At 47.8% G+C, this 23,417-nt stretch overlaps 2 protein-coding genes across 2 annotated transcripts in view; one reads left to right on the forward strand and one right to left on the reverse strand.

The window, feature by feature from the left end:
* The window catches only part of Alms1 (ALMS1 centrosome and basal body associated protein), a 66,543-nt gene extending 60,059 nt beyond the window's left edge, over window positions 1-6,484 (forward strand). The window contains exons 18-23 of the mRNA XM_051203251.1: window positions 413-616; window positions 937-1,175; window positions 1,717-1,870; window positions 2,610-2,673; window positions 5,483-5,582; window positions 6,318-6,484. Of these exons, the coding sequence (XP_051059208.1) occupies window positions 413-616; window positions 937-1,175; window positions 1,717-1,870; window positions 2,610-2,673; window positions 5,483-5,582; window positions 6,318-6,362 (806 nt within the window). The 3' untranslated portion in view covers window positions 6,363-6,484. The remainder of the gene's footprint in view (window positions 1-412; window positions 617-936; window positions 1,176-1,716; window positions 1,871-2,609; window positions 2,674-5,482; window positions 5,583-6,317) is intronic.
* Window positions 6,485-15,066: 8,582 nt separating this feature from the next.
* Nat8 (N-acetyltransferase 8 (putative)) lies at window positions 15,067-16,652 on the reverse strand. The gene is made up of 2 exons (XM_051202853.1): window positions 16,523-16,652; window positions 15,067-15,898 (listed from the first exon to the last, which is right to left on the reverse strand). Exon 2 carries the CDS (start codon window positions 15,824-15,826, stop codon window positions 15,143-15,145), a length of 684 nt encoding a protein of 227 aa, XP_051058810.1. The 5' UTR covers window positions 15,827-15,898; window positions 16,523-16,652; the 3' UTR covers window positions 15,067-15,142.
* Between the last annotated feature and the right edge of the window lie 6,765 nt (window positions 16,653-23,417).

Below are 23,417 nucleotides of genomic sequence, written 5' to 3' on the forward strand. Positions count from 1 at the left end.
GGGGTCCAGAGTTGCAAACAGAGTGACTGGAGAGCAGGGCTGGGAGAATGTGAAGCTTGTGCCTGAAGAGTTTGGTTTTATAAAAGTCGGTCTTTTTTTCCCGTCCTTCAGTCTTAAGCTCCCTCCTGTCACCTCCTGCTTACTAAGCCATTGGCAGCAGGTCCAGAAGGCTTGCTATCTTGTTCCCCTGGAGCTGAAAGCCCAAACCAGCCAAATCCATATTTCTTCTTTCTTCCTGATAGTTAAAGCCACTTAGAAATTAAACCTGCGTGCGTGCACGTGTGTGTGTCTGCCTGCCTGCCTGCTTTTCCCTCTCTCTGCCTCTCCTCCTCCCCCAGGGGCTCACCTCTGACCCTAAGCCTGCCAGCCAAGTTTCTAGTCTGTTCCCAGATACATCTGTCTTTCCCCGCAGGTAACTTGGAGATTGTGACTGGTGCCAAAAAATACACTCGGGATGTTGGGGTGACTTTCCCAACTCCCAGTTCTAGTGAGGCCAGACTGGAAGAGGACAGTGACATCACTTCCTGGTCAGAAGAAACCACCAAAGAGAGAAAGTTCCTTACCAGTTATCTGCGGGACAGAAACTTAAGGAAAATCAAGCCAAACTCCTGTGAAGGTAGGTTGGTTTGTATTTCGAGGGTCGGTTTTTTAACTCTGGGTAGCAGGGACTCTCACAAAGGTGTGTCTGCATTTCCTGCAACACTGAGCTCGCCCTTGCTTCCGAGGACTGTGCATTGACTCCACATGGCATTCTCTGAGTGTCACTAGAACTCCATTCAGAGAGTCCTACTGTGGTGAAGACCAACTCAAGGACACCCTGGGGGCTGTTACCCCCACCAGATGAGACCTTTGCAAGTCAGTATTGCATTCATGTCTTTGTAGCTGGGTACGAAGAAATAAAACTTTTCAGTTTCTTCTTGAAACTCTTTCCTGTAGGTGTCTCATGGTTTGTTCCTGTGGAAAATAAAAAGTCTGGATCTAAGAAAGAAAACCTGCCTAAGACTTACAGCCCTGGCATCTCCTGGTTTGAACCAGTAACCAAAACCAAACCCTGGCGGGAACCACTAAGAGAGCAAAACTGGCAGGAACGATGCCTGAGCAGCCGTGGGGGCCCGGGCCCTGGGGGAGATGGTGGCCGGGTCCCTCCTAGGCCATTTGTGAGAGCAACCCTGCAGGTAAGCACAGTGATGTGGGGCTGACTCCAGCCATGTTTTTGTGGGGCATGTGTGACTGGCATGCTGGGCTTTAGTCATTCCACCATCATCAGGAGAAGGAAGGCACTGCACACGGGGAGCAGGCGGGCAAGCTCCCACGCGTGCAGGAGCAATAGCAGGCCCGCAGGTTCCCACGCGTGCAGTAGCAGGCCTGGCGTTTGGGTCAGGATTGCATCGTTGTAGGGCCTTGCAGTGTTAACCATGCGCTCACCCCTGAACTCTTCCCCAGGCCTTACCAAATCCCTTGATGGTAAAGGAAATGATATTTAACGATGACTTTGTTTGAAGGGAATGAACTGACCTCTGTCTTACCAACATTTGGAAGAGCTGCATGTGACCCCACTTTAGTCCTCAGCTTTTCCCAAAGGCTTGTCCGTGCTTTCTGTGATTTTTGCGTGGGTGCCCTCCCCTGCAGGCTCTCAAACCTGTGAGACAGCTGCTGTGTTTCTGGGCACTTGAGAACGGGCCGTGTTATTAACATGAGGTGTTTTCTCACCTTTAGGAAGCTCTTCAGCTTCACAGACCTGATTTTATCTCCCGCTCTGGGGAACGGATAAAGCGCCTGAAGTTACTTGTTCAGGAGAGGAAGCTGCAGAGCTTATTTCAGAGTGAGCGGGAGGCTCTGTTCAACACTGTGCCACCCCTGCCCAGAAGAGGTATCTGCCACGTCCCTTGTCCTGAGCAGGAGAGCTGTGCCTCATGTCCCTTGTCCTGAGCAGGAGGGGTGTGCCTCAGGCCATTTTGCCCAGCAGCTGTGCTGTGCTGAGGAGCACCACTTTGCTTGCTGATACTTGAGACTCCTTAGCTAGAAGACCAGCCCAGCCTCGTTTTCCCCTGGTCTGTGACCCCAGGAAGCCTGCCTCTGCTAGCCTCGTCACTGCACCTCTGTCTCAAAGAGAGGGCCGTAAGGCTGGTTCCTTAGTGACCTAGCCTGTGTTCCTGGTTTCAGAGTGCATTATGAAAATCGTGGTGATAAACAGACCTCAGGTCTGCCCAGCGCTGTTCTCACGGCACCTCTAAGAACAGCGCTGTCTTAACGCTCTTACTTCACAAGGAGAGTAAATAGCTCACCCAACGTTACACTCTCTTGGTGAAGGAGCTCAGCTTTGCAGCCAAGATCTGTGCTCTTACCATTTACACCGACTGGCAAGTCTCAATAAAATAACACAAGAAAGTTGTGAAAGTATAAAATGCCACCTAAAGCTGTCAGCCTTACCCATCAACTAGTCAGTAGTCAGGTTCACACTGGCCAGCCACAGTGGGTTTAGACTTTGGTCATAGTACCCCTAATGCAGGTCAGGCTTTGTAGTGCCCAGCATCTCCTCTGCACAGCTCTACAACGCCACACCTCTCCTTACGTGCACTGTCCGCTAATGAACTCTTTGTCTTGTCTAGTCCTCCTGGCTGTCCAGAAGAGCAAGCCTATTGGAAAGAAGGAAATGATCCAGAGGACCAAACGGTAAGTCCAGAAGAATGAGAGTAATTATGCAGCTATAAATAAGCCAGGCCACTGGTGGTCATCCCAGCCCCAGAGTAAAGGCGCATTCCCAGAGATGGTCAGTGAAGTTGCTTCTCAGAGCACACTGTGTGAGTGGTTCCTGTGCAAAGCAACAAGGGCAGTGCCAGGGATGAGCTTGTCTTTATTAGAAATCTGGATGAAACTAAGAAATAACTTTGAAATACTTATTGAGTTACCATCTTTATCTAGGAGTTTTTCCAACTAAGAAATGATCAGTTGCTCTCCAAGACAACCTAAGCCTGAGCACTTGAGTTTCAGAAGCGTGCTCAGTTTCAATCCATTGCAGCATTGGTAACCTTTGCTTCTGTAGCTGTGTAGACTTGTACATGCATACACTATTTCTGTAAGTTGCAGAGGAATTGGTATTAGTGGTTGGTTCCCTTTGGGAAACAAAAACTGAGCATCTAGATGTAGGGGTACAAGAGACTGGATTTTTGCTGTTATTAAGGTTATTTTGATTTTATGTGTCTGTTTTGCCTGTATGTATGTAAGTGTGCAAATCCACACACATGCAGTGTCCTTAGAGTCCAAAAGCAAAAGAGGGTGTTGGGTTTCCTTGAGTGGAGTCACAGACATTTGTGAACTGCCACATTGATGCTAGGAATCGAACCTGGGTCCTTTGCAAGAGCGGCCACGGAGACTGAGCCATTTCTTAGACCAGTTTTTCAGAGGCTTTTTGAATCTTGAGCCATAGTAAGCATGATCTACGCATTACTTAATCAGTTCCACGTATGTTAATTGTGAGAATGCCATTGAAAAAGTAATTACCAGATACATTTCTAGGTGCTCATTAGAATCTGGTTTATATAAGAACGCTCAGGTAGTTTCTGGGTGCTTCTGATGTGATGGCATTTTGTTTTTACTGAATTGGTTTGTTTGAGACAAACATATCCCTTGCTGGCCTGGAACTTGCTCTGTAGACCAGGTTGGCTTGGAACTCACAGAGATCCGCCTTCTCTGCCTGCACTTTCAGAATGCTGGGGCTAAAGGTGTTTGCCACCACTCAGGGCATTGCGTCCTTTTCAGTGATTTTTGGTTTTTAAATTATAATCTTTGGAAAATATTTTTAGAAGAAGAAAGTAACTACTCAAAAGTCTTCCCTCCATCCTGTACACACTCATCTTGCTTTTCAACTCAAGCTCCTCTCAGCTTGTCTTAGTATTTTCTTGTTGCCATGACAACAAACAACCTAAGGACCAAAGGGTTTAGTTTGGCCTACAGTTCCAGAGGTATAAAGTCCACTGTAGCGGTAGCTGGCAGGGAAGGCTTGAATGACAGGAGCAGGGGGCTCCTCAGGAAATAGAGAGTGAACAGGAAGCAGGGCCAAGCTCAAGGCCCCTCCCTCACGAGGGTCCATGACCTTCCCAAACCGTGCCACCAGCTGGGGATGCAGTGTTCACACACACGAGACAAGGGGGCATTCCACAACACCATCCAACAGGGGATTATTGCCTAAAAGCCATAGAGATTAAATACATACGAATCTTCCATTCATTAACTAGGCTAATGAACCAAATAGACAATTCTCAAAAGAAGAAATACAAGCGCCCAATAAATATTTGAAAATGTGTTCAACATCTTGAGCAATCAGGGAAATGCAATTCAAAACTCTGAGATTTCATCTCAAGTCAGGATATATGGGGAAGGGAAGCCACTGTAGACGCAGTAGGAAGTTTCTCAGAAAAACAAAACGAAAAGAATAGAAACCATCACGTGACCAGCTATGCCACTCTGGCTGTACACCGTCAACAGTCACAGATGTCTGTGTATCCGTGTTTATTGGGGCAGCTCCCGTGGTCATCAGCAGGTGAGTGGGTAAAGGAAATGAGGATTTATTCAGCTGGAAACGGGTAAAACTGGAAATTATTGTATTAAGCAAAGTAAGCTAGACTCAGAAAAATGCTTTGTTCATATGCAGAAGATAAAGTAGAAAGGCGGGCTTGAAGGATGGAGAGACTAAGGAGTGTGTGTGTCATGAAAGCAGAGAGGGGTAGGTACTACTTGGGAAAGAAGGCAGCCAGCGAGAGGGATAGAGAGAATGAGGAGGGCAGATAAGAAAAATGGTGTATGCTAACAAAAGAAATAATTTTAGCTGGATGGTGGTGGCACACGCCTTTAATCCCAGCACTTGGGGGACAGAGGCAGACTTAACTCTGTTTGAGGCCAGCCTGGTCAAGAGAGAATTCCAGGACAACCTCCAAAGCTATAGAGAAAGAAACCCTGTCTTGAAAAGCCAAAAAAAAAAAAGAAAGAAAGAAAAAGAAAAATTAATTTTAAAAATAAACAAGCTGGATATGGTGTTGTATATCCATGTAAGCCCATTATTTAGTAAGCCAAGGCTAGGCTGACTTCCAGACTAGTCTGGGGTACCTCAGTCAATCCTGATACAAGCGTAAGTAGGGGTCTATATCTGTATACATGTGTGTAAGTACTCAGAAATACCTTTTTGTTATGTTGAAACCATGACGTTTTGCACACAGCATGGAAAACAGAATTTTACTTACTCCTTTAATCTGATCTTTTTCTGGAAATAAGCAGTATTATCAGTGTTTTATATTTTCATTCATCTCTCTCCCAGGCTGTGGGTCCAGGCCAGGCTGTCCACATCCATGGACGTGGATTCGTATCAGGGGCTGGCCCCGTCCAGAGGCTGGACGCCTAGGCGGCCATGGGCCAGAGGGGTGGGGAGAGCCTGTACCTCCATGCCAGGTAACCATACTGCTTTCTTTCTGCTTATGCCATTTCTAAGGGTTTATGAGCAGCTTCCGGAAGTGAAGAAGAAGAGAGAAGAGGAGAAGAGGAAATCAGAATATAAATCCTACCGGTTGCGAGCTCAGCACTACAAAACGGTTAGCGGGGTTGACACCCTGTCCATGGAGGGGCGGATCAGAGGGAATAGAAGCAACCTGGCTGCCACCTGAGAAGCGCTGAGATTTCAGTCATTAGCACCGTGATCCAGCCCTTTCCAAGTGTCTGCAGCTAAAGACTCCACACAGGCAATTTAGTTCCTACATGGTGATCTCAAGTCCTTCCTGCAAGTCTAGAACTGTGTAAAGAACCTGGGCAAGGTCTGTGTGTCAGCAGGGAGTGAGCGGTTAGAGAGATGGTACCCGGGACTCCTAGCGCAGGGTACCAGTTAATTTCCTTAGATTCCCACACTGGCCACCGGCCAGCTCCTGTTTTCCTTCTAGGCCACTCGCTCCTCTAGAGGACCCTGAAAGGCAGAAGCTAAAGACCAGGCCAGACTAGTGTGAGAGATGAGAACTGTCTGGAGCACCCAGGAGCCTGGGCATTGGGGGAGACCCTAGGAACTATGGCCGGCCTGCTGTGTTAGCATCACACGGGCCCTTCCGTGCTGGGTTGGTCAGTCCATCCATTCCAGTATCTGTTTCTACGGAGATGGTGTTGCTTACTGACCATCTTTGCAAAACACTGTAAGAAACACATTTTTCCTGATTGCCACTGTCTCTGTCGGTGGGTGAGTAGCATACACAAGATGTAGGGAGATTCCCGTCAGCAGTGTGTGGAGGTGAGGATGCCCAGCCATGTGGACACTGCACCTGACTCCGCGTTTTCTTCCACAGAGAGTGACCAACCAAGTCCTGGGGAGAAAGGTGCCGTGGAACTGACTCAGGACGACGCGCCCCCCTCAGAGCCGTGGACACTTTTTATAACCCTAAAGAAGTCTAGTTTATATTTTAATAGGCGATTTAATAAAGCTTTCTCTTTGTCCATGTGTTAACATAGTGCTCTGGGATGTGGTATGGAATCAGTCCTCCCCTTCTCCACAGAGGCCTTGCCCGCCCACAGGCCTGCTGGGGGGTGGAACTCTGACTTCTAGCCAAGGGGGAGCTCCTTTTTGCGTGTTCTTACACTTCCAGAAAGTAAGTCACTGCTGATTGCCTCAGTAGAAGGTCATCTCTTCCCATCTGGCGAGGAGCAGGGAGGGGGCTCAGAGAATGAATCTTGCTCATCGTGTGGGCTTGTTTGGAGTGTGCAGCACCAGAGTCTCCCTCCTCGCTCGCTCATTTATGGAGTACTTAGAACACAGATCAATAATTCAGAATTCAGAATGTTTTCTTTCCCTTGTGACTGGGAATTGCAGTAAAGCTGAAGCTGAGGACAGAATGTGCTGTTCATTCGGCAGTCACCTCCCTTCCCCGCGGTGGAGGGGCAGCCAGACCAGTGGCCAGCTCCAAAGACGGCATGAAGGCCCTGTGAGCAGCCAGGCCATGCAGCCCAGACTCATGCTCGTACCCAGAATGGTAACAGAAGATGCAGAGGAGGGTTCCCGGTTGCCTGTACAATGAGAACATCAATAGCTTTTAACCCCCTTCAGCTCCACAATGCTATGACGTCATGGTTTGTGGTTCCCATTCAGAATAGAACTAGAAAACAATGGTTGTCTCAAACCAGTTTGCAAGGCAGTGTAGGCAAGATGGAAGTAATGAATAGGATTCCTTGGGCCCAGCACTGGGTTGTTCAGATGCCCCCCCCCCCAATAGCGTTCAGCTCTCACCTGGGTGCGTGGAAACAGGACTAGGGAACCGTTCTCAGAGCTGAGGCGTCCCAGCTCCTGTGCACAGAGGTCTTTTTCAGCTTCCGCCCTGTGCGCAGTCCTTCGTGCGGCCTGCGGTCTCTTCTGCTCCCAGAGCACAAGATGGCTCCCCTGATGTGCACAGGTCCATCTGTGCTTTGTACGCAGCCAAAGCAAGAGCCCCGACCTCGGGCTTCGCTCCTAGGCCAGTCAGACAGTCCTGCTCCCTCTGTGCCAACCCACACCCACCTGACGCTTCTATATCACGCTCACTAAGACCCACACCGCTCACTTTGCTGAAGCCCAGGCCGGGGCTGCTTCTGCTTCTTCTTCTAACGTACTGGGGTTTGCTCCAGAACAGACAGGTGTGTCCGTTCCTTCCACAGCCCAGCCCCGCAGAGATCAGCCAGGCCTACAGTTTGGAATGAGGATACGGGCAAAGATAACAGAAGATACAGAGCAGGGTTCCCGGTTGCTATGATGAGAACTTAACTAAATCTCTGTCCCTCTAAAGAACTCAAGATTCAAAGGTTGAGGTGGAATTCTGCTCCTCAGAGAGGCTGAGTAGCAAGTAGCCCACCTCCTCTCCTTGAGTCTCTCCAGAAACTTCTCCTAACAAACCCTTCTCCACCTGGCTCCTCCCTACCACTTCCGGTCGGCTAGTTGCTGACTCAACAGGAGGTTTAATCAAACACATCTTTGCATCATTAAACAAATGTTCCAGGGCATAAACAAAAGTAATCCACCTAAAATAATATTCTACAACATTTCCCCCTTTAACAAAAAAATAAAAGGTTTTTAAATTTAACATAGTAAGACTGAACACAGTAAGAACAATTAATAAGATTACATTCACAATATAATGAATTCCAGTTATTTGTGTCTGGCAGATTAAAAGAAAATACTCCATTATCGATCATATCTTAATGAATCTAGAGTTTTATACCTAATTTATTCTCAACTATCTAATCTTCAGCTCCATCAAAGAACCCAGAAGGATATTATTTGAGTAGACAAAAAGTGCATTGCAAACAACTTCCAAAACTCTAGAAATGACAGAGATAGCTGACTGCCTGGAGAGTCTCCTAAAGTTCCTTCTGCAACCTTGGGGCATCCATCCTCAGCCTACAGAACCAGAGTATCAGGCAGACTTCCCAGTGAAGCAGGAATTTTGACGGAACAGCCTGCCTTGTTTTGGCAAAGTTCAGTAGTCACTTTCTTGTGGGTCCTGCATGTCCAGTTTATATAACATTCTATAAAGCAGACCAGGCAAGAGCAGCTTCTTTCCCAAATGGCTAGCCTTGCCACATTGAAAGCGAATTCGATAAGGAGTTTCTTCAATGTCCTTTGTCTCTGATATAAAATTGGTGCTGTGTAAATGTCTGAAAAAACCCCAAGTTAAAAAAAAAAAAAACATTTTAAATGCCATATTCTGTAGGTCTTTGAAATATTTGAAGACCAGCTATCATCTAAAATATATCCCGATATGATCTGGAAAGCATACCTAGCATATCTACAAATTTGATTGTTATAGATGACTACCTACTGACCTATGTTTCTTGATCATCCTAAATAGTTCATAATAATAATAGCTTTCAAGAACTAGAATTTTACCTTACATTTTTTAAAATGAACTGCCTAGGTACAATACCTTAAACAAGAGCAGAGACATATGTATATATTGGGTTGTAACTTAAATCACCTTAAATCAATATACAAAAGTCCTTTAAACAAGAGTGGATACATATATACAATGTGTTGTAACAAAACTCTATAACAAAACTGACTTTGAATTTGTACTCACATGCCAAATTACATGCCAAAGCAAAATATCTGAGATTAATAATAGTTTTTTCCCTATATTCCCTAAAATTATAACAAATGCCCATAACCCACAAAATAACCAAAGACACCCCCCCCCCCGTTCTCTTGGGAATGTGGTGCGGTCCTGTCCATACCTCTTCCCACTTGCTGTGGTCAAAGACATCGCCAAGGGTCCCTGAGAAAAATTTGAGATAATGGCCAAGTCCTGGGAAGACCAGTTATAACCTTTGTTGATAGCTATCACCTGTCAATCGGGAGGTCTCCCTTGATCAGACCAGATCCATTTCAGCCTGAAACAAATCCCCAGCCTCTTGATTCCTGTGGAAACAAAAGCAAAACCACTTCTCCAAATGCATTTGACAAATACGTTTTTTGACTTTTTAAAAGTTAAGGCTCTCTTAAAATATCTAGGCTGGTTTATTTCAGCAGCCCCTCTTTCAATTCCAAGTCTCCTGTCCTTGCTTTTCAGCAGTCAAAAAATTCAAAATCAACACAATAGCATACAGGATCCAGACTCCCTGCGTATTTCTCCTCTTCATGTGGTTTTTTTTTTTTTTCTTTTATTCTTACTCTCTTTAAAGACTTTACCATCTTTAATCTATTTCTTTCTTTGACTATACCCATTTTCTTTTCTTTCTTAAGCCTACACACGTGAAACACACTGGAACCTGTTCACAGGTTTTCGCCATCTGGACCTCTTACTGAAATATTTTTTAGCCTTATTTGACTGCATGGTGTAACACAATAATAAAAGACTGACCCATGGACTGATATTTGGGTTCAAACTTTAAGTTGAAGATCAGAAAAGCAAAGCACTTAAGCCAATAGATCTTATCTCTACCCAACTGAAATGGAAATCCTGTCTCCACAAATCCTCAAAAAGCAAAAGGCTCTAAGATCCTGTCTCTGCCTCCCTAGTGCTGGGATTAAAGGCACGTGATCCCATGTGCTAAGGTCACCTTTGCATGCCCTGCTTCTTTTAGGATTGAATCAATTTCATATTGTCAGTGTGGCGCTGAACTAACAGATCCGTCTACCTCTTAATCCTGACTCATGAGATTAAAGGTGTGTGCCACCACCAGCCTAGCTTCTACAGCTAACTAGTGTGGCTGCTTTGCTATTTTGCTCTCTAGTACCTTTAATGAATCATAAATCACGTATCACTACAGCAAGAGCAAGTTTACACTGCTAAGCTACACCTGGGCTCTCCTCGTGCAGGTCAGTGAGCTGGCTCTGCCTGCTTCTCAGGTCAGGGAAGCCAAGCCCAGCGCTCACGGACTGATCGGAGGTCTGGGACTGAGAACTGCATTAAACCTTTCTACAATGTAAGCCAGTACCTGCATAGCCACAAGCCATTTTTACCTAGTTTGTCATTTCTAGTTTCTATTTAGCACTGCCAGCTGAAAAGCAATGCCTCTTAGAGGAGCCATGTCTTTTTCCAGCTTTCTCAAGCTCTAGAAGGATACTATGATGTCCCCTATTGGGTGTGCCAAATTGTTGTGGATTGATTTTGCTTTTGGGGAGCTACCACCCAGCTCCCCCCCAAAAAAAAATCACAGATGGAGGTTTATTCTTAGTTATGGATGTCTGGCGTTAGCTTGGCTTGTTTTTTGCCAGCTTTTCTTAAATTGTCCTACCTTTTGCCTCTGTACCCCCACCCCTTTTTTTTTTTTTTTTACTGTATATCTTACTTTCACTCTTCATTTCTGGCCCCCTTGTTCTCTCCTAGCCTGTCTCTTTCCTCTTGTACCCTTCTATTTATACGCGATGCCTGCCACCCCGGCCCATTTCTCTCTCCTGCCTCGTATTGACTGTCGAGCTCTTTATTAGACCATCAGGTGTTTTAGACAGACACAGAAACACAGCTTCGCAGAGTTAAACAAAAGCAACATAAATAAAAGTAACAAAGCTTAGAATAATATTCCACCACACCCCATAGTCTATAAGAGTCTCAACAATGTTTTAAAATCCAAAGTTCAAAGTCTGAGATTCATGCAATCTTCTACCTGTAATCCCCTATAAAATCAAAATTAAAAGAGAAATGTCATACTTCAAACATATAATGGCACAGGATATATATATCCATTCCAAAATATAGGGAAGGGAGGATAGTGAGGAAATTCTAGGCGGAATCGGCACTGAAACCCATCTGGGAAAACCATGAACTCTGCGTCTCCAAGTCCGAGTCATGTCAAAGCACGGTTTGGCTCTCCAAGCCCTTTCATTCACGCTGACAGCAACACACTTCTTTGTCTTGGGCTGGCTCCACTCCCTGTGGGCAGCTCTTCTGGGCAGGCATCCCGTGGCTCCGGCGTCTCCAACTTGTTGGGGTCTCCCGTGAGATCCAGGCTCTACCTTCACACTTCACACATTGGCCTCTCTAGGACACTCCTGCCACACGCCTGGCCTCGGCAGCTTGCCTTAGGCGCAGAGGCAAATTCCGGAAGCCTTTCTTCTGTCCTTGACTCTAAACCAGAACCACAAAGATGACGAGCTCTGCTGCTTCCCGGGGCTGGAGCACGGCCTCACTGTGCAATTACATCTCCACCAACTTTGTTTTCCATGGATTCCTTCACTGCCTAAGCTTGGCTGTCCTGAAATTTGCTCTGAGGACCAGGTGATCCTGCTTGCTTCTGTCTCTTGAGTATTAGGATTAAAGTTGTACACTACCACACCGGGTTCTTCGCTTTTCTTTAATTCCTTTTCGCAGGTTGGGGACTTGGCTGGGTGGGGTCTTGCCCTGAGGCCACCGCTCCCTTTATTCCATTTCTTAATCTGTTTATCTCCTTGAGCACAGGACGGACTCCATTCCATTTCCTGGTGCCCCCTTTCTCCTCAATCTGTACAGTTTGTGTTTTCCCTTGCTCAGCTCCCTCCTTTCAGTGTGTGTGTGTGTGTGTGTGTGTGTGTGTGTGTGTGTGTGTGTGTGACAGCAGAGTCTATATTAGTCTGTTTTGAGATTTTCTCTGCCAACAGAGTTAATCCAAATCTCTTTAACCTCAGGCTGACTCTTCAGACAGGAGAGAAAAGCAGCCACATTCTTCACCAAAATATGACGAGAACAATCTCTCTGCAACATACTAAAACTCTTCTTCCCTCCCCCCTCTTGGTTCAGACCCTCACAGTTCGAATCACCCTCCGCTTCACTGCCTTCCATGTTTATACCAGGATGGTCCACTGCTTTCCCAATCCAAAATCCCCAAGTCCTCATTCCTTCAAACAAAAGCATGGCCAGGATTTACCCCAATTCCTGCTGCCAACTTCTGCCTTAGGGTTTTATTGCTGTGAAGACCACAGCAGCTCTTATAAAGGACAAGACTTAATTGGGGCTGACTTACAGTTCAGAGGTTTAGTCAGTCGTCATCATGGTGGGAAACACGGCAACATGCAGGTAGACGCGGTGCTGGAGAAGCTCCTTCTGCGTGTCTGAGTGATTAAACCAGGCTGGAAATGGTGCTGAGCATGAGAGAAAGGAAAAGCAGGTTTTAAAACTCCGTCCCAGTCACGTGAAGACAAATGTGGCAGGAATTGCGTTGAGATATAATTCACAAGATGAAGGTGACAGACGGCCAGAGGATGTGCTCTAGAGCTTCTAAAGTCTTTCTGTCCGAAATTTCTGCTCAAAAGAAAGGGTGACACCAAGGGAGTGTTGGTGATGCCCATGACACCTGCTGCTGCAGAGGAAGATGACAACCCCCCCCCCCAGGGCCAGGACTGTCTGCAGGTGAGGGCTGTGCAGGAAACTGGAGGTCCTGTGTTGAATTGCAGGTTCGTTGTGCCCTTACTGATGGCAGGATTTTGGGGCATTGGTGGTTGCTGGGCCATGGTGTGTTGGCTCATGGAAACCGCCATATCACCCAAGGCAATAGAAGCAGTGGGTTGATGGGAGCTGTCATTCTGTAAATATGTTTCTCTTATTGGCTAATGAATAAAGCACTGTTGGCCAATAGGAAAGCAAGATAGGCGGGACTAGGAGACAAGGAGGATTCAGGAAGTAGTAGGGAGGAGATTCAAGATGGAGGATGGGGAGAACAGAACTCTGTCCCTCTCTCCGGTAAGATATGACCACATGGAAATACTTAGATTGATAGAAATACTTAGATATTTAAGACAGAGCTAGCCAATAAGAAACACTAGTAACAGGCCAACAGCTTTATATCTAATACAGCGTCTCTGTGTGTTATCTGGGGCTGGTGCGGCTGTGGGCCCAGGCCGCTGGGAAAACGTGCTTGTAACAGTGGGTAGATACAGAAAAAGAGCTATGGAGGAGAAAATGAGTCAGCTTGCTCTAATAATAAATAACTATCCCTGGCTGGGAGAGTTTCTTCCCTTCAAGAAAACATACCAGCTGTGGGGATTATTTGTGTGCCTCGAGGCCCTTTTAAAGCCCAGGCGTAGCCCGTGGGGTACAGTGGCAGTGGAGCCAGCTTGGATCCTGTGGCGTCTGGGGACATGGCAGACATGAGCACCGGCTTCCCTCTTGCTCTGGGGACAGCACATCTTCCTTCCATGAGGTGCCATCGCCATCACTGAAGACTGGGGAGACATGCCTGTGCTGTGAGAAGCTGCTCCCGAGTAGTAGGCATTTACACTTCTAGAAGGGTTCCCTGGGTCCCTTAAGGAAGAATGGTTGCAAATGGCAGCTGATGGCTGCACATTGTGATTTCCTGCTCAGACTGAAGGCCTGCCACGCAAGAGAAACTGGTGTTTGGTACTTAAGTCATCAGAAACCCGTGGGGCTTTCCAGAGGGCAGGCTACTAACTCTGTTTTGTCAGATGCATGTCACATTCATGTCAAATTGCCTTCTAAACATGTGTTTGTGCCCACAGGCTGCAGCTGCAACCACGATGGTTGAAGTTTCTTTTTCATAACGGGCAGTAGTCACTATGGAGAGCACATCTGGTTCAGCTGCAGAAAATAAGTATCTTACGCTGTGGTCTTGAATTTATACCGTTCTCTCCACGGCCCAGGGGGCGTTGTGGAAGAACTGTAAAAGCTGGAGGGAGGGGATGAGTGTGATGTAGCGTCTCTTCTGGACTGAAGGGGAAGCTCGGGAAACCCTAAGAGAGCTTAAAGACTCAAGGGACCCATCGCTAATCTTACAGAAGTTAAGGATTGCCAAGGTGAACAGGCCCTTCAGCAACACACTGATTCATCAGACAGCTTGCATGGAATCACTTATCTGGGGTAGTAAAAGAGGTTACTTTGTAACTCCACAGGAAAAGTTTTACACCAGGAACAGGCACCCTGACCCTGTTGTATCCGTATCAGCTGCTGCTGTTCTACAATATTCAAGTCTCTCCATCATCTCACTGTGGAAGTAACTCGTCCTGCTGCCCCGCGATACAGCTAGCGTTTGGCCCCCACTGTGTGTCCTACATGTTTAAGAACATTTCCTTGCTATTGGATATGTATTTCAAAGAACAGGGACTATTAGGCCATGCCTGGTGCCCCTGGAGAAGAGAGCACTGTCCCCTGGACTGGGGTCAACGGTTGTAAGCCACCTTGTGAGTCCTGGGGACGGGCCAGTGCTCTTCCCCACCTAGCCATCCCTCCAAGCCCATTTCTCCACGTCCCTGGAGCTTCTCCCGGAAGACCTGATCTTACTGCACGGGGAGAGCAGAAGGGACCTGGGAAGGACATGTCCTATGCCTCCCAGACACGGGCTGTCTGTAAAGGCCTACAGTTGAATATAAAGCTGATGTCGACTTCAAGAGTCAACAAGTTACTCGGTTTGGATGTGGTCCGGGTGGAACGGACAGGAAGTAGATGTGGATGGCTGAGTTGTCAGCAGGGACTACACATGCTAGTCGGGCCATGTGAACTATCCCATCGCATCTTTGGTTTCTGCTGCCCCTCTGTAGGAATTTATCCTAAAGGAAATAAAGCATAGTTCACAGCCCTGGTTCTCAACCTACCATCAAAGACACAGGGGTGCGATGAAAATGGCAAAGGCAATTTTATGATTTGTCCACTACAATCTCCGGGATGTTTTTTTTCCCACAGCACAATGAGCTGGAGGCTGACAGATACACAGAGGAAGAAGGTCACAGCTCATGTTCCTGAGCAGAAGTGAGTGGGTATATGAAATGAATTATAGAGAGATCCACAAGCCATGTGATCGTGTCCATGAAAGATTCCCCTGTCTTCTGGAAGCCCATGCTGTAATAGAGGTTCACAGCTCCTCGCTGCAAAAAGCCAGTCTCAAGGATGACGTCGCTGTAGCCCTGGTCCCGTGCAAACTGGAGGACAGTTCTGACCAGCGCTTTCGCTATCCCCCGTCCTCGATGCTGTGAGGACACAGACAGGCGAAAGAGCTGCAGCTGCTTCCTCCCTGGTGGGGCATCCTTGACTGGCAGACCCCCCACGATGCCCACCACCTGGTCCCCAGACTCAGCCACCCAGAACCCTGAGCCTCTCGCACTCAGGTAGGACTTGGTGATGTCAGCCATGTCAGTGTGCAAACATTTAGACACATAATTTTTCCAAGGACAACTAGCAAGGAACCTCAAGAACGCAAGCAGGAAGAAGTTGCATACAACAGCCAGGAGCCAGGAGCCAGACACCAGCACTATGGCAAGAGGCCCCCCAACTAAGAGCAGGAGGGTGCGGGGCAGCATCAGCAGGTGTCGGAAGGCGTTGGGGATGTGCTCCTCCAGGCCCCTGGAGAACACGTCCACGACCTGCTCATGGTCTCTCTCCTGGAACTGGCGAATGTGAAAAGAAGCCATGGGAAAACGGCGTCTCAAGTCTCAGCGCCCACCAGAGACGCCCCGATGTGCCTGCTTTGCTTCCTTCCAGCCCTGCAGGAGCCAGAAGAGAGCAAATGAGTTCCCCAAACCTCCACTCACCACCCAGCTCCCAGCCCCAGACTCACAGTTCCCCAAACCTCCACTCACCACCCAGCTCCCAGCCCCAGACTCACAGGTGCTCATTTCCACTGTCACCCAGGAGGGGGTGGAACACCAACACTGGAAGACAGCATTGGTTTCCAGAGCCTTACACCCCTGACTCCTCCCCTGGCAAGTCATGTGGCCCTAGGCATGCCAACCCCTCTGAGCCTGTGTGCCTTCATCTACAGATCAGTGTAAAGGAACGCCTGGTGTCTAGGGTAATGTTGAGGGTTTAGTACAGCAAGCTTCAGACAGCACAGGGCATGCACAGCCCCTCCCACCACTCCAATCTTCAGGACACTGGGACGGTACCCCATGGAAGGGAGATGTGCTGTCCTCAGCCGCGTCTCCTCTTCGGGATTTATAAATTTCAGAGTCCCATGTTCCCATGGCAGGTGTCAGCAAATATTCCCCTAATTAGGAAGATTTAATCCACTAAGAAGCAAAGGTCAAGCACGATACCCTTGAACACCCAGGAAAGCTGTGGGACTCTAGACCTAGAGAGGAGCCAACCTTGTCTCTCTGTCCTCTTACCTGCTCCTGCGGCGGAGAGTTCAGGATGACATCTGGAACCTTCTAAGACAAGTTCCTCCTCGGGGAACAGAGCCAGGCCGGTGCCCTGGATAATCATAAACCAGAGGCCAAGAGTCGGAATGTGACAGGAGACAGCTTGTGTCCACTCGCTTTGCAACCACCATAGGATCACCACGGAGAGGGAGCAAGCCCGGGGATGGTCTTTAACCTGTGGGAGGCTGCCATCTCTCTTCCTGATTTCTTCATGTTACACTTTACCTCGCCCAGGATACTTGGTCCTGCCCCTAGCCTGAGACACACCTGTCAGGTGAGGCCTGGGACAGTGTAACTCTCCCTGGAGTCACATGGGTAGAGGTCTCATTGGCCAGCACCTGCATGGATGATAATCACAGACCTTCACAGGCGTGAAGAAACTGGGTGGTGACAAGGTAGGAGCCCCACAGAATGAACCTGGAAGGGAAGGGGGCATCTAGGACGGCGCGAGGCTGCTCGCCGTCGTGGGAAGCTGCCATTTGTCTCCTTGTCCCTGTCACACTGGTCCCTTCTGACTCAGCATCCCAGGCAGGGCTGGGACCTTTAGCTGCTCTGTCTTAAGTTCATTTGTGTTTTCTGAGGGCAGGCGGTGTGCATTTGCCACTAAGGGCCAGTTCCTTGTCATCTTAAAGACAGACACCAGGTTGTTGGAGATTGAAGCCATTGCCATCTCAGGTAGCATTTAGGCCTCTGTACTGGCCTGCCTTTGGAGTTCTCGCGGGGTGCGCCCTCAACTGTTGCCACTAAGAGGACCACATGTGCTATTCACTCTGTTCCTCTTTAAAAGAGACCTGCCCACCTCCTGCCCCTCCTCCATTTCCTCTCTCCTGCTGCTCCCGTCCCTGGAGCTGGTCTCCCCTCCCTTTCCCTTTTTACAACCTCCTTTTTTCCCAATAGAAAGCCCCTCTGCTGGAACTCTGTTGCATGAAGTCATTCTCTCTAGGGGTGCTTTTTAAAAAAAAACTACTAGAGCCACCATGAGGTAAATATACATGTCACCCAAAAATAAGGAGAGAGGAGGTCCATGCACCAAAGGATGCAAGCACCCAGATAGGGATGAAGGACCGCTGTGCATGCAGGAGTGAGGAAATGAGTCATGGGCGGGCTCTAGCTACCACGAGGGTGTCCAGAGGTCCTGAGAGTACCCACAACGGAGACCTAAACTGTGTAAAAGTGAGTCTGGGAGCTGGAGAGATGACTCAGTGGTGAGAGTGTTAGCTCCTTTTGCCTCCATGAACATTTTATTCACATGGCACACAGACACAAACATAAGCAAGGCACCCATACACATAAAAATAATGTGGTTTTTTCTTTTCTAAAAAAAGTTTGCAAAGCTGACAAGTTTGGGTGTTGAGGGTCCTGCTCCCACCTACCTTGTTAAGCTGATTATGGGATGGACAGTTAATAGGAGTCAACTTTACCTTGACTTCCACAGTTATGTTCCCGGGAGATTATGATGCTCCGACAGGGCCTGGAGCTAGATGCGACAGAGATCCCTGTGTCTCTTTTTGGCCTGCACTGAACATCTCACCCACGAGCCCTAGCAACCGTTCCTCGGGTCCCTTCCTCATTCTTACCCTGCTCATACCGTCGGCATGCGGTGTCCACAGTGAGAAGCTGTGCAATGAGCTAAACCTCCCTCCCTTTCGTGGTGATAGAATGACAAGCAGAGGCGGGTTTTCCAAATACAGGTCAAGTTCAGTGGGGACCCAAGGGGCATTGCAATGCTGTGTGTGTGTGTTACCGGCCACAGTGCCCTTTTCCAATGGCTAGAGGAAATAAAGAGGAGGATTATACAACATTCTTACATAACCGTCCTTGGCAACAAAGAAGGGAATTGAGAAGGATCAAAGGTCGGCATCCGGAACACCACCACTCCCACAGTGAACTGGGCAGAGGCGGCACAAGATTAGGGTGAGCTTTGGACAAGGTGTGGCTCTAGTTGGGTCTCTGCTGAGCTTTCCTAGCTTTGGGCACACATCTCTCCTATGCAACCAATCAGCTCTCTTTGCTGGTGAGGAATTAACTGAGGTGAGTCTGGTAGATTGAGACAACTTGCACAACATTCCTGGGATTTACTGACCCATCTGTGTCGTGTGCACAGTTGGGTGCAGTAGAGGACATGCACAGGGCATTGCATGGGCTGGGGATGGGATTTGCTGCCTGTCCTGCCTTAGTGCTTTCTGTCTGCTCCAAGCTTTCAACATGGTCCGCTCTGGATCTCCAGGTTTTGCTTCAGCTCACCTGGCACAATTCCTAGTTACCACATGGAATTCTGCAGACTCAGTGACCACGGAGCCTTCCTGCTGCTCTTAACCTGCCGAGTAACCCAAAAGCACAATCTCCCCGTGCACACACACAGGTGCCAGACCTGCGCAGCATAGGACCCTTATATCCATCCTTCAGGAAGAGCTGAGCTGGCCGTACTAGACTATAATTATTTGGTCCCAGACCTCTTGGAGGATGTGCCACCCAAACAACCTGGAAACTGATCTCATGTTTCCAGAAAAACAAAACAAAAACAAAAAACTGAAACCATATCACTTGCCTTGAGTACTGAAGATGCTTTGTATCCACTTCGGGGTTGAACAGACCACGGGCAACGTGGCAGCTGGTGTCGGGAACGAGGCTTAGGAACGCAGGGTTAGATCGCAGTTACTGCTGTGATGCAAGTTGGAGAAAGGAATGTATCTGAGTTCAAGGGTGAGGGGAGGCCACTTTGTCCCAAGCGACTCCCAAGAACCTGCAAAGCTCTGATCGCCACCCTTAGACCCTAAGACCTAACGGAGGGAAGCTGCCATAGTCAGGGTCCGCTCCAAGGAATCTCCTGTAGGTCTCCTGCTGCGTGGCCAGAACTTCCTTTCAGGCCAAAGGGTTACGGGAAGTCAGCTGCAGTAAAGAGTATTCAACTCATGGGGGCGCTCTTCCCAAAGAAGACGCCCTTCCCGCTGCTCCTGTTCCAGCCGAGGAATAGGCTTTAAGATTAAAATAGATAGGTTACAAAGAAAACTCAAGTTACCGACAGGGGTCCCGGAAGTGACTTCCACCTTCACAATTTCCTGTAGAGAAGCTATGGGTAGGTGTGCTAGCGTTTGACATCACCAATGGAAAACATTGAAAACATTAGAAAGTAGCTTAGAATCGCAGATTTGAGGCTGCCTGTGGACTCGCAGAAAGAAGGTTGCTAGGAAAGTGTGTTATGGATGGAGGAGTTGAACCTGTAGGCAAAGACCTGCCAGGGAATGTGGCATTATGGTTTTCGGAGACTATTGCAAAAGCAGTATAAACAGCAAAAAGGTGTCCTTTACATGAGCTGACATTGTCCTCTCAAAAACCCCTGTAAAAGAGCCAAACAGTGAAACTGTAGATAGAAGCTGTGGGTAGGGTGTGGTTGTATCATAACCAAGTTCTTGTCCACATCAGAACCTGTAACAATCGTCTCAATTCTATTCTGCAGGTTGTGTAAGAATAAATGCAGGGATTAAGAGATGGCTCGCTGGATAAGGTGTGAAGACAGTAATGTGGATGCCTAGAACCCACATAAAAGCTGGCTGATGAAAACCCCAGCGCTCAGGCGGCAAGAGTCCCCCCAGTGACCATCCATCATGGCCAAACTGGTGGGCTCCAAGGCCAATTAGAGGCCCTGCCTTTATGATTAAAGGTGAAAGAGACTGAGGAAGACACATGTCAACTTCAAGCCTCACATGCATGCATGCACACGCACGCCAGGTGGGCTTGATAGTTCACCTGTAACCCTGGCGTGTGAGGAGCAGACATGGGATTCCCACACTGAGCTACGAGGTAGACCCCACCCCCCAAATCAGCCGAGCTCAGGTTCAAGTGAGAGTCTCCCTCAGCACACAAGACAGTACCCTGTGAAGAATTGACACTCGGACAGATTTAATAAAAAGCTCAACGGCCAATCCTAGGCAGGATCTCCAGGCACAGAGGATGCTGGGAAGGAGAAGGTGGAAAAGTGAGGAGACACAGAGGACGCAGAGCCAGCAGGATGGGCAGTGTGTAGACGAGGTGGTAAAGTCACAAAGCAGAAAGTGAATCTATAGAAATGGTTACTTTAAGTTATAAGAGCTAGTTAGAAACAAGCTTAAGCTATCAGGCAAGCTTTCATAATTCATAGTAAGTCTCTGTGTCATGATTTCGGAGCTAGCTGGTGGGTCAGGGAAAGACTCCATACAAGATAGAGAGAAGCCGGGCGTTGGTGGCGCACGCCTTTAGTCCCAGCACTTGGGAGGCAGAGGCAGGTGGACAGCAACAAGACAAACTGAAAAAAGACATAATTCTGGAGAGGGGACTTGTGGGGAGGAGGGAAGGTTGATACGGTCTGAAGGGAAATAAAAGAGGGTAGGAGAGAAGAATAATCAGAATAAACTACATACATGTGAGAAAATTGTCAGAAAAAAGCCTAGTTTATTTTTTAAAAGCACAATATAAAACTACAAAACAGGAGGCTGGAGAGATGGTTCAGCAGTTGAGAGCACTTGTTGCTTATGCAGAGGATACAGGTTTGGTTCCTAACACCCACGTGGCTGCTTCTACCGTCTGTAACTCCATTTACAGGGATGCAATGCCCTCTGTAACCTCCACAGACACTCGGCACGCCTATGCTGTATGCATACGTGTTCAGAAAGCACTCTTAGAAGCATAAAGTTTAAGGAGCAAATTATAAAATTAAAACTTGAGGCCGGCACCTTTCTGAACAGAAGCAGATGAGGGGTGGTGTGGAGAGGAATGGGAGGAGAGGAGAGAGAGGGAAGTTCAATAGGGTTGTAAAATAAATAAATAACATTTTTGAAAAGATAAAAATAAAGAATAGAAGCAAATATGTTACTCAGAAAAATACTTACAAAGCAGGAATAAGAGTGGATCTTATCTGCATGTTTTCAGGTGTACTGAGATTTGAAGAACACTTTTTTCTTTCATTCTGTTTGTTTGTCTTGAGACAGGGTTTCTCTGTATTGCTTTGGAGCCCGAAAGAAGTTTTCGTTTGTTTTGTTTTTTGGGATAGGATTTCTCTGTATACCCTTGGCTGTCCTGGAACTCACTCTGTAGACCAGGCTGGCCTTGAACTCACAGAGCTCCCTGCCTCCCAAGTGCTGGGATCAAAGGTGTACACTACTTCCTTCTTCTCTCATACATTACGTCCTGACTGTAATTTCCCCTTCCTCCTCTCCTCCCAGTGTCCCTGAACTTCCCCTCACCCCCGATCCTCCTTCAGAAAAGAGCAGGCCTCCCAGGAATGTCTACCAAACATAGCATAACAAGTTACAACAAGACTGTACCCAAACCCTCATATCAAGGCTGGAGGACGCAACCCTGTAGGAGGAAAAGGGTCTCAAGAACATGCAAAAGAGCAGAGACACCCCTCTCACCATTAGGAGTCCCACAGGAACACCAAGCTACACAACTGTAGGGCCCTGCATGGACCCCCCCCCCCCAGGCTCCGTGAGCAAGCCTGAAGCTGTTGGCTGGAACATCTTGCCCTGGAGTTGTTACTGGTACTCTTTCTGTTTTGCTAACACACGTCTGCTGGGGAGGAGCTAAGCCTGAAAGACGTGGACTCTTGACCCTGTTGTTTTCCACTGTGCTGTGAGTCAGTGTATAAGCCCACTCCTTCCCCTCAATAAAGGGCATTCCGCATTCCAGCATTCCTGTTGAATGAATGACTTGCTGTCTTGCCTCATTTCAAACTCTAGGCCTTCGCCTGATTAGTGGAATGGACACACACAACCATAACATATACAGGGCCGCTAGCTCAAACCCAATCAGACTCCCCACTTGTCAATTCAGTCTCTGTGAGCTCCTATGATCCCTGCCTAGTTGATTCTGTGAGTCGTGTTCTTGTGGTATCCTTGACCCCTCTGACTTCTACAACCCTTCCTCCCCTTCTCCCAAGGGATTCCTTGAGCTTCAGCTAACATTTGGCTGTGGTCTGTATCTGTATTACTCCCATCGGTTGCTGGATGAAGCCTCTCTGATGAGGATGGGGCTAGGCTCCAGTCTATGAGGGTAGCAGAATTTCTGAAGAATATCTGAAGAACACCTTTCAATGCTGCCTTCACCTTAAGATTTAGAAATACTTGGCCTACTAGGCTGGGTGTGGTGGTGCATGCGTTTAGTCCCAGCACTCTAGTCCCGGCACTTGGGAGGTAGAGGCAGGCAAATCTGAGTTCAAGGCCAGCCACAGAGAAACCCTGTCTTGAAACAGCCCCCACAAAAGAAATTAGAAATACTTTATATTAAAGTCCTATCTTCACTCCCTTCTGGGGAACTTCAATTCAAAAAGAACCATAAAAGGCTTCCTGTGTGCAGCTGAGCTCTCTGACTCTGTCTAAGCTCCCCACACTTCCCCCACCCACACCCTCCCAGTCTTTCTAGCTCAGCTACTTTAATAGGGTTATTTCTGTAGGGTGCTAGCATGCCAAGAGGAAACCTTTGATGAAACAATTGTGAATAGTACAGTTCATTCCAAGCAGGGGCTGCTTCCCTTGAAAAGATGTCTGTGTCATGACATGCATTTTAATGACCTCTCAGTTCACAAAAACAACAGCACCTCTACAGGGACACCTCTACTGTGAAATGTGTGAGTTTTTCCAGATAGTACCCTAAAGACAATTTTGTAAGCCTCCCTGGTTGTTCATGGTTTATTTTTTTCTCTCACTGGATTTTATCATTGCTTATTAGTCTAAAGAGGCCTCGAGAAGTCCCCCACAAAGACCACCGGTCATGATGCAATCAGCAAGAGCGTTTATTACACGTGGGGTCACATGCCTATACAAAATGGTGACAACCCCAAATGGAATGTGTAAGGGGGGGGGGGGGGGGGGGGGGGGGGGATTAAAAG

This window comes from Phodopus roborovskii, unplaced genomic scaffold (assembly GCF_943737965.1).
Source record: "Phodopus roborovskii unplaced genomic scaffold, PHOROB, whole genome shotgun sequence".
Taxonomy (NCBI): domain Eukaryota; kingdom Metazoa; phylum Chordata; class Mammalia; order Rodentia; family Cricetidae; genus Phodopus; species Phodopus roborovskii.

Coding starts and splice junctions, on each gene's coding strand:
- Nat8 (XM_051202853.1), bottom strand. CDS start 15,826: ATGGCTTCTTTTCACATTCGCCAGTTCCAGGAGAGAGACCATGAGCAG.